Source organism: Bison bison, unplaced genomic scaffold (genome assembly GCF_000754665.1).
Source record: "Bison bison bison isolate TAMUID 2011002044 unplaced genomic scaffold, Bison_UMD1.0 scf7180017864328, whole genome shotgun sequence".
Classification (NCBI taxonomy): domain Eukaryota; kingdom Metazoa; phylum Chordata; class Mammalia; order Artiodactyla; family Bovidae; genus Bison; species Bison bison.
Window position 1 is genome coordinate 4,890,292 of NW_011494900.1, and position 15,684 is coordinate 4,905,975.

Genomic DNA, 15,684 nt, shown 5'->3' on the forward strand with positions numbered 1-15,684 from the left:
CATTATGCCACTTCATTTTCATGAAAGACCTACATTAAATACAGTAACAAGCTTTTTTTATAAATTTATTTTTGTTAGCAAAAACAATGTAATTTATGAAAAACGCTTTTTAGTATATTAGTGTAAGTCTTTTGTGAAAGTGAAGTGGTAAAATGGGAACTTTCTTAAAGTTGGGGCATACCTGTAATATTTGAAATAAAACTTTGTGCCATGATCTTTAGAAAAATAAAAGTAATTAACTTTAAAAATGTATGCTGTTAACAAAAGTAGTGTTCATTATAAGGAATTTAGACAATAAAGTAAAATACAAAGACGAAGAAAAATCACTCCTAATCCCTCATCCAAAATAATCTTTTAACATATTTATATATCCTCCTAGTCTTTTCTATGCATACATTTTTTCCCAAAACTGAGATCATACTTAATATTGCTTCATCCACTTTTCCCTCTGACCTATTGTTTTATGGATCCATTATACCTACTTCACATGGCTTTGACTTTGCCCTCAAGGACCATATAGCTTAGTTGAAGAAACAAAGTATAAGTAAACAATACAGAGAGCCATTTGAGCCATGCTGCTAGTAAATAGAGCAAGAATTTAAAGATACTGGTAGTTGGAAGTTTCACCTTCAAAGATTTTTGTGGAGAAGACAGCACTTGAGCTTTGAAGTTAAGATGTGGACAGATAGGAAGAAGGAGGCATCCTGGAGCACCGTGAGCGAAAGGCCCAAGGCGTGGCAGCTGAGAAGGAAGTTCAGCACCAGTAAAGGACAGGTCTGCCTGGATTTGATGTGTCGTGTGCATGAGAATCTTCACATTCAGGAATTAATATTCTCCAACCTATAGTTTATTCCTCTGATTGCTCAGTTCCTGTTATGCTTCACAGAATGTAAAGTTACTTACAAAGGGATATGTGTGGTGGGAAGGTAAGACTGAGTAATGTGTAGCTGTCGTACTACTTGGATACATTTCTCCTGTAAAAGACTAATTGAAGGAGGGTTGGAGGAGTTTACCAGAAACAACCAAATCATTAAAAAATCTCTAATATAAATTCTCCCAATTAGCGGTTCATTTGATTACTAAGCTCTCTTTCAGATTCAAAGAGGGATTCATGTGGTATTTAGGAATCTGAGGCTTGCTGCTTTTTAGATGATATTATTCTTACTTCTGCCACTCCTTGTGCCTGTTAAGGTTCTCCTAAAATTCTTACCCTATATCAGTAAATAACAATTAAAAATTTTACCTGAATTTTACATTTTTATTCCTTATAGAAAGTTACATTTGTAGTTCAGTTATTGAAATCATTTAGAGCTTTTCCAATTCTGCTCCTAGAACTCAAAAGTAAGTTTTGCTAAGATTCTGCTGAGTGCAGATGATAAATGTAATAAATAGTTAGGTTTGAAAGCTCTTACCAGGTATATTATTTATCCAATAAACTGAACTAATCCATTTATTCCCCCAGCCAACTTCTATTTTATGTATACTTTGTGGTCAGGTTACCATGACCTAAGGCATAAGCAACTAGGGTATGATTTACCAAGGGAGAGGGGTGGGGAGAGAGAAACACCTGTAAGTTTGAAAAGGTTGTAAAAAAAAAAAAAAAAGGATGGTATTTCATCTTTTCAACAGTAATCTGGTTGGAAAGTTGCATTATTTGTCCGTAGCATATGTGTCAACAATTATTTTCCTTCTTTCCGCTTTTTGTTTTTTAGCTCAAGGAGAAATTGAAGCTATTGTTGTACCTGTTTGCTTAGCATTCCTATTGACAACCCTTTTGGGAGTTTTATTCTGCTTTAATAAGCGAGACCTGTAAGTACCCTTGTTCATATTTTTGCATTTTCCCCCACTTCTGTTGACCTATAATTTACATTAAATGAAATTCATCCATTTGAAGTGAACAGTTTGATGAATTTTTGTAGCTGTATGTAGATATTTAACTACCACCACACTTAGGATGGAGAACATTTCCATCACCTTGGAAACTTCCTCTTTCTGTTTTGTAGTCTGTCCTCTCCCTTAGCCCCTGGCCCCAGCAGTCAACCATGTGTGGTCGTATTTTTGCCTTTTCTAGGATTTCACATATATAGGAATCAAGTAGCATGTAATTTTTTGTGTATGATGTCTTTCACTTGACTTTTTTGAGATTTATCCATATTGTTGCATATACTAATATTTTTCTTCTTTTTATTCCTGAATAGTATTCTATAGTATAGAAAGATCAAAATTTGTTAACCCATACATCTGTTATGAAAATTTAAGTTGTTTCTTTGATTTTTGGCTATTATGAGCATTCACATACATATCTTTGTGTAGGCATAGATTATCATTTATCTTGAGTCAATATTTAGCAGTGGGATTGCTGGATCATATAATCCAGGATTACTGGATGCATATTTAACTTTATAAGAAACTGTCAAACTGTTTTTCAAAGTGGCCATATCATCTTGTATTCCCACCAGCAATGTGAAAAGTTCCATTTGCTCGATATCATCCCCAGTTCTTGGTACTGTCAAGGTTTTTAATTTTAACCATTCTTTCTCAGGGGTTTATAGTGCTATCTCAGTGTGACTGTAACTTCTGTTTCCCTGAGGACTAGTAATAGATATTTTCATGTGCTACCTTACATCTTCTTTTGTGATATGTCTTGAAATCTTCTGCCCATTTTTAAATTGGGTGATTTGTTCATATTGTGCTTTAAGAGTTCTTTATATATCTTGTTACAAACTTTTTGTCACAAATGTTTTGCAAATTCTGGACTGTGGCTTGCCTTTTTGGTTTCTTAACTGTGACTTCAGAAAAGCAAAAGTGTTTAATTTTGATCAAGTCCATTTTGTTAGGGTTTTTATTTTTTAATGGTTGTTGATTTTATGTCCTTTTTATGAAATCTTTGCTTAACCAAGTGTCACAAATATGTTCTCCTATGTTTTCCTCTAGAAATTTAATGATTTTAACCCTATGCTGTGATCTTTTTAGAATAAATTTCTGTGCACGGTGTGAAGTCAGAGTCAAAGAATTTTTTCCATGGATATCTAGTCATTCCAGCATTATTTATTAAAAAGACTGTCTTTTCCTGTTGAATTGTCTTCAGCCTGTACCAAAATCAATTATTCATTTGGACTCTTAACCCTGTTCCTTTGTTATATATGTCTATATGTCTGTTGGTGCTGATACCACATGGTCTTGATTTATTATAGCTCTGCAATAAGACTGGGTGGCAGAATTCCTCCAGTTTTGTTTTTTTTTTTCCCAAAATTATTTTTTCTAGCTTCTTTGCCTTTTCATATAAAATTATCAGCTTATAAATTTCCTTTAAAAATCTGTTAGAATTTTTAGTGGAATTTTATTGAATCTCTACATCAGTTTAGGGGGAAATGCAGTGTGAACATGAGTTCAAATGTTCATGAGTCACATACATCTTTCAGTACATGAACATGGTACATTTCTTGTTTCCTTTTGCAATGTTTCTCAGTCTTCAGGCTGTGTTAAATTTATTCCTTCCTAAATTTTTTTTATGCTATTATAAATGGAATTTACATGTTTTTATTTTCTAGTTGTTCATTGCTGGTATATTGAAAATTGATCCTTTTAAGCATATTAATCTTATATACTGAGATCTTGATAAATTAATTTATTGTAGTCACTTTTTAGATTCCATAGGACTTTCTGCATATACAGTCATGCTGCCTGCAAGTAAAGATGGTTATTCCAGTCTTTATACTTTTAGTTATTTTTCTTATTCTCCTGGCTAAGACCTTCAGTAAGTACAATGTTGAATAGAAGTGTTAAGAGCCAGCATATTCCCATTCTTCCCAATCTTAGGGGAAAGAGCATTCACTCTTAACACTATTGCATGTTATATTAGCTCTAAGTTGAGGAAGTTCTTATATTTCTGTTTTGCTAAGAGTTTTTGTCATGAATGGGTATTTAATTCTGTCAAATGCTTTTTCTGCATCTGTCGAGATGAGCTTATGATTTTTTTTTTCCTTTTATAAATATGGTGAATTTTATCATTGATTTTCAGATGTTATATCTTGCATTCCTTGGAATTTGCCGGATTCGGTGTGTTAACAGTTTTTGTATTTTTATGTTAAAAAGTGGCATTGACTTGTCCTTTTTTTGTGGTGTCATTGTTTAATTTTGGATTCAGGGTAATACTGATTATCTCATCAAATGAATGCCCTCTTAGTACATATTACCTCAATTTTCTGGGAGAGTTTGTGTAGGGTTTGTATTATTTCCTCTTTAAATGTCTAATGGAATTCACAAGTGAAGCTGTCTGGGGCTGCTCTTTTCTTTGTAGGGAGATTTTTAATTACAAATTGAATTTCTTATAAGTATAGGGCTATTGACGTTTTCTTTTCCAGTCTGTTTCAGTAATTGGTGACTTTCAAGGAATTCTTTTTTTTTGGTTAGTCAGTTTATTTAGGTTGTTAACTCTATTGCTTTTTCTGTTATGTCCAGATTTCATAGTTGTTCCTGCTGGACAATCTGTTAGGATCTTACTACCCATCTTTATTTTTTATTTGAACTTATTCTCAAGATGACTCATTTCCTGTGTACTTATATACACTTGTGAACGTCTAATGTTGTGCTCGGGACTATATTAAACATATTTAAATAGGTTTTTGATGAAGGATATCTTGAATTAATTATTTTTCTGTTAGCCTTTTCTTCCTTGTGAAAAATCATATTATTTTATCTTATACCAGTGTGATAATTTATCATTGTCGGAATTATTTTGGTTGGAAATTGAACATTTTGGGGGTTTTGTTTTGCAGAGAAGGTGTGCCACAATGTTTTGTACCCCTGGCTAAAGTTTTTAAGTGGTTTTTATTGCAGAATTTGATTTCAGAGATTTTAAAAAATTGAATACTGATTACCAGCTTTAGTTATAAACAAACAGTTTTTCTTTAAGGATAAAGATTCAGATCCTTATGCATTTTTAAATAGTATTTTATTCTATTGGTTACAAGAAAAATGTTTTTGTTAGCTTTGGAGTACAGTAGGTATTTTTTGTTTAGTTGGTTTTATTCTTAAGATTTAAATGATCACGTTTATTACAAGCGGTTCTCCATAAGCAGTATTTCTTTCCTCTCCAGAATTAAAAAACACATCTGGCCTAATGTTCCAGATCCTTCAAAGAGTCATATTGCCCAGTGGTCACCTCACACACCTCCAAGGGTAAGATAAAATGTTTCTGACTATTTAGAATACACGCACATATTAGGATATATTTGTAGAGTTTAAGCAAAAAATAATCGGGCTGAATTGAAAAGTAAATGAAAATAAAATAGTACATAAATTAGAATTTTAGTCAAAATTAAAAATAGTACTTGCATATTCTAGGAGTTTATTATCACCATAGCATATTTGTCTTTATATTCCTAATTCTATTTAGTATACATTAAAAATATTTGACTGAACTTGTAAGTTGAAAGCCTAGTGTTTTAATACAGCTATGTGATAATTCTGTTGTAAGGTAAGCATTTTAGATTGTATATTAAAATCAAATTTAAAGGCTATGATTTTAATATGATTAAATGACTTCTGGAAGCCTATAATAAATTTCTTAAATTTCCTTAAAGGGAATATTATTTGTATTTTTTACTTCTGACAGTCCTTCATAACCTATGAAACTTGAGTTTGATTTTTCTTAACGTTTTCTTCATTCTTCTATCCAGTTAATCCTAGGCTGCCTAGACTAGGAATGAAATATTACTTCTGGACTTTTGTTACTGTTGTTCAGTCCCTAAGTCGTATCTGACTCTCTGCGACCCCATGGACTGCAGCACACTAGGCTTCCCTGTCCTTCACTATCTCCTGGGGTTTGCTCAAATTTATGTCCGTTGAGTTGGTTAGTTCATAAAAACATAACACTCCAACAATATTGATTTGGAATTCTGAGGAAATACAGTCTAATTCTTACCTTCTAGACAAATTTCACAAAATCCATGATTCAAGTAGTTAGCAGTGACTTAGTGATATAGATTATCTTTGCACTATTAAGTTACTGAGAAGTTTCAGAGATGCATTTTGTGACTTTAACTAATATGTTAGATATAATTATTTCAGATTTTCTAAATGAATGTGTACCATAGGTAATAATTCATTTTCTGTCTTTCTTAGCATTTTAATTCAAAAGATCAAATGTATCCAGATGGCAATTTCACTGATGTAAGTGTTGTGGAAATAGAAGCAAATGACAAAAAGCCTTTCCCAGAGGATCTAAAGTCTTTGGACCTATTCAAGAAAGAAAAAGTTAATACTGAAGGACACAGTAGTGGTATTGGAGGGTCTTCATGCATGTCATCTTCTAGGCCAAGCATTTCCAGCAGTGATGAAAATGAATCTGCACAGAACACTTCAAGCACTGTCCAATATTCCACAGTGGTTCACAGTGGCTATAGACACCAGGTACCATCAGTCCAAGTCTTCTCAAGATCTGAGTCCACCCAGCCCTTGTTAGATTCTGAAGAACGGCCAGAAGATTTACAGCTGGTAGATAATGTAGATGGCAGTGATGGCATTCTGCCCAGGCAGCGGTATTTCAAGCAAAACTGCAGTCAACATGAAACCAGTCCAGATATTTCGCATTTTGAAAGGTCACAGCAAGTTTCCTCAGTCAATGAAGAAGATTTTGTTAGACTTAAACAGCAGCAGATTTCAGATCATATTTCACAACCCTATGGATCTGGGAAAATGAAAATGTTTCAGGAAGTTCCTGCAGTGGATGCTTTTGGTCCAGGCATTGAGGGACAAGTAGAGAGATTTGAAACAGTTGGGATGGAGGATGCAGTTGATGAAGGAATGCCTAAAAGTTACTTACCACAGACTGTGAGACGAGGTGGCTACATGCCTCAGTGAAAGACAGTTCCTGTTACATCTTCAGAAGTACCTGTAAAGTAAAGCTAAAAATACTTTATCTGTGATTTCAGATCTTCACTCGCTGAAGATGGTCATTTGCCCTTAAGGACAAGAATGTACTGTCCTGCCACATGGGCTTTTTCCATCCCAGTATATCTGGGATTCAATTTTAAGCACTACATAAACTGACTTCATCCTCTGAATAGCTGACTGACTTTGTGCTGTTTCAGGATGTTTGCACTGAAGAAAAACAAAGCTTATCTAAAATTTATAAAGTGAAACTTTTTGTTTTGCTGTCTAGAAAACAGAGGGTATTTAAATTAAAGCTAGTCATAAACAGCTATACTGATTTTAATGAGAATAGTCATTGAATATCAAATCTTAGGGAGAGAATTAACAAAAATTAGAGGAGCAAGGTCTTAGACTCTCTACTTTAGCTGACAACATAATTTAAAAAAAATCCAGATGATGCAGCTAATACAAGCCCAGCTTTTGTTGTCTGCCAGAAAAAATTCAGGTCATTTATAATCATACCAACAAGTAAGATATTAGTCCTCTTCCATTGGTAGTGACACTGCCAGTTGCTGGAGAAAAGGAATTCTGTTTTAACACAGCAAACTAAAAATATCAATTTTTGAATATTAGATAATCAATAATTAAGTAAGTTTTCAAACATTTGCTTTCTATTGTTATTGACAGCCTTTGAAGATACACTTCACAAACTCAGCAGAGTGTCCGGATAAGAGCTAGGAATGAATATGACAAACTATCTCAAACATTCTATACCTGTATATAAACTTTATTGACCCTTCTTTTTAAGACATCAGAGAATTTGGTTGATTAAGCACTTTATACAATATATCTTCACCTTAAAATGTGTTTTGACTTAATACACTGTTTTTCAGTAGGCCAAGATTGAGTTTGTTTTTTTCCCTAGTAGGTATCTAAAGCAGACTAATAAGTTATAGGACTTGGGCAATACTCACCAAAACAAAACACCACCCCCAAAATGTACATATTGATCTTAGTAAGTATCACAGTTAGCAAATAACCTTATTGTAGAGGCACTTAATGAAGAGATAGTATTTAATGTCTGCCAGTCCTGAGGTAGGTGGAACTTAGTTCCACACGATGATTTAGGAATATTTTAAACCTCTTCCCATATGTTCTGTTCTTCAGGGGGAAAGTGATTGAGCCTCCAGAGTTTAGTGCTAAACTCACTTTCACATTCATGTTATCCTCTACCCACCACCTTTGACAAGGAGGCAGGGCTAAAACCAGGGGCTGAGTAAGAAGAAATAGATCATGTATTGACTACTGCTATCAAGTAAGTTTGTTTCTCTGCCATATTTAAGATACAGAAGCCAGGGCAACTGAAAATATTTGCAGAGGTTATTGAAGAATAAAAGGTTGAGGAAATTTAGTGCACATTTACAGATGAGATGTGAGTCTACTCATTACTCTCTCATCAGTATTGTTCACAGTGGATTTCCTGTTATGCTTTATCCTTTGTATTCTTGCCTAACACTTCACAGAGTTCTTTCACATATATGCTCTTTGTGAGACAGAGCAGATGCTATATTCTGATATATCCAGTTCTTCTTTAGGCAAAACCAACAAGAGATTGGTAGACTGTCAGAATTATGAGGAAAAGTAGGGACAGACCCCAAACTCACACTCTACAAGGTAATAGCACCACCACCATTTAAGTTGACCATCAAAGGCTGGTCCATATCAGGAAAGGATTGGTCTTGCTAAATGGCAACAAATTTATATCTACTACATTTTTTTTATTTCCTCAAAATAAGTAGTCATGTTGTTATAACCATGTTTAGCTCTGACCTTCCTCCTAACAAATAGCAGTGTTGTGAAGAACATTTTAGTGTAATGATTATACATGGCGGGAGGGAAGTTATAAAATGTGAACTCACGATCTAAAGGAATGAGAACAGTTATTTAAGAAAGGACATCATTATAAGTAGATTTGATGTTGAAACTTAACATACAACATGGTGCAGTGAGTGAATGCCCTCTAACCACAAAAGCACTTTAGGCATATTAAATGGATGTTTGGATACTGTGCAAAAATTCATTCAGGAAATATTTATATACGTCTTTGCCCCAAAAGAGAAAAGCAGTCATGAAACTTGATCTAAGTACAAAATTACTTTCATAAGGCATGTTGTAGAAGAATCTGTTTTGATACATGTGAATTATACTTTAGGTCGGCAGAGAAATTAGGTTAATTTATGTGAAAATTAGACTGTGTTTAAGATAGTGGGTTTATTACTCATTAAATATCTAGTATCCAAAAGTTTGATGCAGTTACCCTCTTGTAAGATTAAAATAATAATCAAGAATATGTTACATCTGTTGTTACTGTAATTTGATTATTCATTACTGGTGTCTTTGATATCTTACCCTCATCCTTCATAAAGGCACGATGCTAAATAACTCTTGGAAAACTATCAGATTTCAAACCTACTAAAACCTTACAGTTTAATCCTTTTTTTAACATGGATCATTCATCGCTGGGGAATATACCCAACACATGAGCAGAAACAGGGAAAAGGCAGAGTCATTCACGTGTGTTGTGTTCACGTGTGCTCTTCACCTAGTTGTTCAAGTTCAGCCTTTTTCTTTGATGAGAGATTTTTTTTTTTAACATGTGAAGTCATCCAGTGACCCTAGTTTATTGTGAAAACATTTATTTATGAAAATTCACATTGGAAGTAGAACATCTAAAATAGCTCTATAAATATCAATCAAACAAGTTTTAAAAAGATGTCTTTTTTCTGCTCACATAGTTAAGTAGTTAAATAATCATGACATAAATTTAGAAGTAGAATAATTATATAGTAGCATTCCCTAAAATATTTCTGTTAACTGGCATGTATTGACTAACTATAAATCAAGTAGGAAAGCTCTTCCTCTATTCCATTATATTCCACATCAATCTCTTCCTCTGGTGTCAAGAACAAATTTCTGTACCTTACACTTCTGTTTGTTGAGATGGGTAAAATGTCAACATAATAAGCTACATAAAACTTAAAAGTTCAGTTGTTTAAAAATATTGGGATAACTTTGTTGTAGGTTGTTTTGATTCTGTTGCCCTCTAAGATTACTTTAAAAAGTTTTTTGCACTTTTTTTGTAAACTAAAAGAATATGAAGCCATACAATGGCAATATATTAGGTTTAAGAAATTTTAAACCAGCAAACTTAACAGCCTAGTTCTTTAGACTGGTCCTTGATAGCAGTTCCTTTCAGGCTATTTATAAGCAGAATTTAGATGCAAGTCAAAACTTTCCAAATCCAAATACTGATCTTTGGAGTTAATCTATTTTTTTTTCATTGTATATTCTACTTGTATGTGTATTCACATGATATTCTAATATACATTGCATTAAAAATGAAAAGGTGGCTCTGGATGAGCCCATTTGTTACATATTTGTTCCTAAATTTTTAAAGGCTTTTTGTAGTTAAAGCAGGTTAGTTTAACTTAATTACCCAGTTCTTTACACTTCATAGATCATGATGAAAGTGCATTTGAGGCCAATAGTGGTAGATGTTACAGACCTTTTATCCCTTAAACATAAGCTTTGACAATGATAACTACATATTTCAAATGCTATTACATGAATATCAAAATGTGACATGTCAGAAATAAAGGGATAATTTAAAGGTGGATATTTGACATTTCTTTAGTCTTAGTATATATATATATGTTGAATAGTATACTCTAAAAATAAGTGTGCAATTTGCTAGTACTGCAATACAGTGGTTAGCATTAGGTATGTCTCCTCTTTATACCTGGCTATGTCCCATTTAATTATAAGTGCAATCCTTTCAAGTTCACTTGCTCTTTTACCTTGACCTACTCTAATTTCATATAGAAGGCTTGTCTAGAAAGAGTAGTGTGTATTTTTACTTTTGCAGAATGAATTGCATGTGCAAATCGTAACCACAGCTATTGTTTTTATGTTGACATAACTAAATGTTCTCTCATATATCAGCTCTAATCCTTTAAGTAAATGTAATAAATTCTTACTCAAATTTTTTCTGGGTGTGGTCACTACCATTTGATGTCATTACACATAATATTTAAGGTAATTTTATCATTATTGGTGTTGAGGCTTTTGTGTAAGCTTGGTGCTTTTGGAGAGTTCTGTGGCTTCTGAATTCCTCATTTAACATAATGGGTCAGGATTTAGAAGAAAATCAATACCCTACCTCAGCCTTAATAAATATAGAATAGACTTGGAGATGGCAAATTCATTTATGAGTTTTCTGGATTTACAAGATGATTTCTAGAATCCCAGCATCTCACCCCTCGTTGGATATTTTTCAGCGGGTTGCCCGTGGAAAGTACAGGTGCTGTGCCGCCTTGTGGCCTGCGTGTGCCCACACCCTCCTGGAGTCTTGTCACTGAGGCGTGAAGCCGATTGATCCAGCCCCACCACCGCTCCCCTGAGCTTGTTGGGTATAGTGTATAAAAGTACTACTTCCACCTAGAAGGAAATCTGAACTACTAGATTCCTGTAACTTCACATTGTGGTTTTATCTAAATATGCAGGGAGTGAAAAGTCCACACACAAATTAACTTCATCCTTTCATACATATACTAGAGGTTGTAGAAATAGCATCTCAGCCTGGGGCTATGTGTTCGTGTAAATCTTTGGTTAGGTCTCTTACAGGCTCTTACAGCATGACTTCTTTGTGATACTGCTTGTCTTATCCTAATTTATATTACGGGTCCAGTCCATCCTACTGCCAAAAAGGCATTCAGTTTTCCTGGCCCAGAGACAATTTTAACTTCTGGTTTAAATTTTATTCTTCTTAATATACAATCTTCCTTCAATGCTTTCAAAATACAAACAAGAATAGTACAAACTGTGCTCTTAAATACATGTTTGCATTGCACGTGTGCTCAGTCATGTCCAACACTTTGTGACCCTATGGACTGTAGCCCTCGGGGCTCCTCTGTCCATGGGGATTCTCCAGACGAGAATACGAGAGTGGGTATCCATTCCCTTTTCCAGGGCATCTTCCTAACCCAGAGGTTGAACCCATGTCTCCTGCGTTGTTGGCAGATTCTTTAACCAAGTGAGCCTCCTGGGAAGCCCACATACATGTTCCATTGATGAGTCGCTAAGTCGTTTCCACCTCTGCAACCCCATGTACTGCAGCACACCAGGCTTCCCTGTCCTTTACATCTCCTAGAGTTTGCTTAAACTCAAGTTCATTGAGTCGGTGATGCCATCCAACCATCTCATCCTTTGTCACCCGCTTCTGCCATCAGTCTTTTCCAGCATTAGGGTCTTTTCCATGTTTCAGTTCAGTTCAGTTGCTCAGTCGTGTCCGACTCTGCGACCCCATGAATTGCGGTACGCCAGGCCTCCCTGTCCATCACCAACTCCCGGAGTCCACCCAAACCCATGTCCATTGTGTCGGCGATGCCATCCAACCACCTCATCCTCTGTCTTCCCCTTCTCCTCCTGCCCTCAATCTTTCCCAGCATCGGGGTCTTTTCAAATGAGTCAGCTCTTCACATCAGGTGGCCAAAGTATTGGAGTTTCAGCTTCAGCATGAGTCCCTCCAATGAACACCCAGGACTGATCTCCTTTAGGATGGATTGGTTGGATCTTTCAGTCCAAGGGACTCTCAAGAGTCTTCTAACACACCACAGTTCAAAAGCATCAATTCTTTGGCGCTCAGCTTTCTTCACAGTCCAATTGTCACATCCATACATGACCACTGGAAAAACCATACCCTTGACTAGACGGACCTTTGTTGGCAAAGTAATGTCTCTGCTTTTTAACATGCTGTCTAGGTTGGTCAAAACTTTCCTTCCAAGGAGCAAGCATCTTTTAATTTCATGGCTGCAGTCACCATCCACAGTGATTTTGGAGTTCAGAAAAATAGTCAGCCACTGTTTCCACTGTTCCCCATCTATTTGCCATGAAGTAATGGGATTGGATGCCATGATCTTAGTTTTCTGAATGTTGAGCTTCAAGCCAACTTCTTCACTCTCTTCTTTCACTTTCATAGAGGCTCTTTAGTTCTTCACTTTCTGCCATAAGGGTGGTGTCATCTGCATATCTGAGGTTATTGATATTTCTCCCGGCAGCTTTTGCTGCTTTTGCTTCTTCCAGCTTTTGCTTTGATTCCAGCTTTTGCTTCTTCCAGCTTTTGCTGCTTTTGCTTCTTCCAGCTTTTGCTTTGATTCCAGCTTTTGCTTCTTCCAGCCCAGCATTTCTCATGATGTACTCTGCATATAAGTTAAATAAGCAGGGTGACAATATACAGCCTTGACGTACTCCTTTTCCTATTTGGAACCAGTCTCTTGTTCCATGTCCAGTTCTAACTGTTGCTTCCTGACCTGTATACAGGTTTCTCAAGAGGCAGGTCAGGTGGTCTGGTATTCCCATCTCTTTCAGAATTTTCCACAGTTTATTGTGATCCACACAGTCAAAGGCTTTGGCATAGTCAATAAAGCAGAAATATGTGTTTTTCTGAAACTCTCTTGCTTTGTCCAAGATCCAGTGGATGTTGGCAATTTTAATCTCTGGTTCCTCTGCCTTTTCTAAAACCAGCTTGAACATCTGGATGTTCACGGTTCACATATTGCTGAAGCCTGGCTTGGAGAATTTTGAGCATTACTTAACTAGCGTGTGAGATGAGTGCAATTGTGCGGTAGTTTGAGCATTCTTTGGTATTACCTTTCTTTGGGATTGGAATGAAAACTGACCTTTTCCAGTCCTGTGGCCACTGCTGAGTTTTCCAGATTTCCACGTTTAAGTCTAGATAAACATGGTCTGGCTACTCAATAGAGTATAGAAGAGAAGGAGGCAAGGAGACCTGAGATAGAGAAGGAAGTGGAGAAGCAAAGGGAAGCATGTAGTGATTCCAGGTCAATGGGCTTCCCTGGGGGCTCAGACAGTAAAGAATTCACCTGCAATGCAGAAGACCTGGGTTCAGTCCCTGGGTTGGGAAGATCCCCTGGAGGAGGGCATAGCAACCCACTCCAGTATTCTTGCCTGGAGAATGCCCATGGACAGAGGAGCCTTGAGGGCTGCAAGTCCATGGAGTTGGAGAGTCGGACAGGACTGAGAGACAGCACAGCACAGCCTCTTTTCTGTGCTCCTCCTCACCAGAGGGGACACCCACATGCTTTCCCTCTGGGTGTGCATCTCTGCGTTACCCGTCTTAATTTCTCTGTGTGCTCTCCCACTTGTTGTGCTATGTTTCTAAAAGTAAACTTTGTATAATATCTGCATTTACAGTTTGCCTCAGTGGTAAATGCATTTTTCACTGGGGCAAAGATCCAGGGAAAACTAGCTTCTGGCCTCTAGCTTTTGTTGGTCTGATGGCTAGGATTCCTGGCTTTGTTGTTATTCAGTCTCTTAAGTCGTGTCCAACTCTTTACAATGTCATGGACCACAGCACACCAGGCTTCTCTGTCCTTCACTGTCTCCCAGAGTTTGCTCAAACTTAGATCCATTGAGTCAGTGATGCCATCCAACTGTTGGAATAGTGTATAATTTCCTCGGTTCTGTCTTGCCTCAACGAAGATTTGAAATGGTGAACCAGTGTGACAGCTCAGTTACACCTCAGAGTTCATTCAATAAACAAAGGATAGTACACTCTTGAGGCATGAGGGCAGGCCGACCCCAAAGGAGAGGTCTCAACCCATCTTGGCTCCCCATTTTTTTATACGTTTTTTTCTCCTCCCCAAGCCCTTTGCCCCCGCACATGCTATGCAAATGAGGGCTAGCCAGGAAGTGGGCATGTTTGTTTCATCTGAGGTTCTCACTCCGGTCTGTGGATTTTTCCTTTGTTCCCTTTTCGAGGGCTTTTCTGCTTCTTTTAGACACCACTATTTTGGACTCCTTTTTCCTATTCTAACTACCTAACACAACCATCTCACTGTCACCCCCTTCTTGTCTTGCCCTCAATCTTTCCCAGCATCAGGGTTATTTCCAATGAGTCGACCCTTCACATCAGTGGCCAAAGTATTGGAGCTTCAGCTTTAGCATTAGTCCTTCCAATGAATATTCAGCATTGATTTCCTTCAGGATTGACTGGTTTGATCAACAAATTGACTGGTTTGTCCCTTGCTGTCCAAGGAACACTCAAGAGTCTACTCCAGCACCACAGTTTGAAAGCATCAATTCTGACGCTCTTTAGCCTTCTTTAGAATCCAAATCTCACATCCCTACGTGACTACTGGAAAAACCATAGTTCCAATTATACGAACTTTTGTCGGCAAAGTGATGTCCGTGCTTTTAAATATGCTGTCTAGGTTTGTCATGACTTTTCTTTCAAGGCGCAAGTGTCTGAATTTCTTGACTGCAGTCACTGTCCACAGCACTGTTCCCATCTCTAAGAATTTTCCTCAGTTTGTTGTGATCCACACAAAGACTTTAGTGTAGTCAATGAAGCAGAAGTAGATGTTTTTCTGGAATTCCCTTGCTTTTACTATGATCCATCAGATGTTGCCAATTTGATCTCTGGTTCCTCTGTTTTTCTAAGTCCAGAGCTTCCATCTGGAAGTTCTTGGTTCACATACTATTAAACTCTAGCTTGAAAGATTTTGAGCATTACCTTGCTAGCATGTGAAACTAGTGCAATTGTGTGGTAGTTTGAACATTCTTTGGCATTGCCTTTCTTTGGGATTGGAATGAAAACTGTCCTTTTCCAGTCCTGTGGCCACTGCTGAGTTTTCCAAATTTGCTGACATTTTGAGTGCAGCACTTTCACAGCATCATCTTTTAGGATTTGAAATAGCTCAGCTGGGATTCCATCACCTCCACTAGCTA

General features: G+C 36.6%; 1 protein-coding gene across 2 annotated transcripts in view; it reads left to right on the top strand.

The window, feature by feature from the left end:
• Positions 1-11,127, top strand: part of IL6ST (interleukin 6 signal transducer) — a 61,862-nt gene extending 50,735 nt beyond the window's left edge. For both annotated transcript variants that reach the window (XM_010853502.1, XM_010853501.1), the window contains 3 exons: positions 1,713-1,809; positions 5,100-5,181; positions 6,127-11,127. In XM_010853502.1, coding sequence (XP_010851804.1) covers positions 1,713-1,809; positions 5,100-5,181; positions 6,127-6,864 — 917 coding nt within the window. In that variant the 3' untranslated portion in view covers positions 6,865-11,127. The remainder of the gene's footprint in view (positions 1-1,712; positions 1,810-5,099; positions 5,182-6,126) is intronic.
• Positions 11,128-15,684: the final 4,557 nt, after the last annotated feature.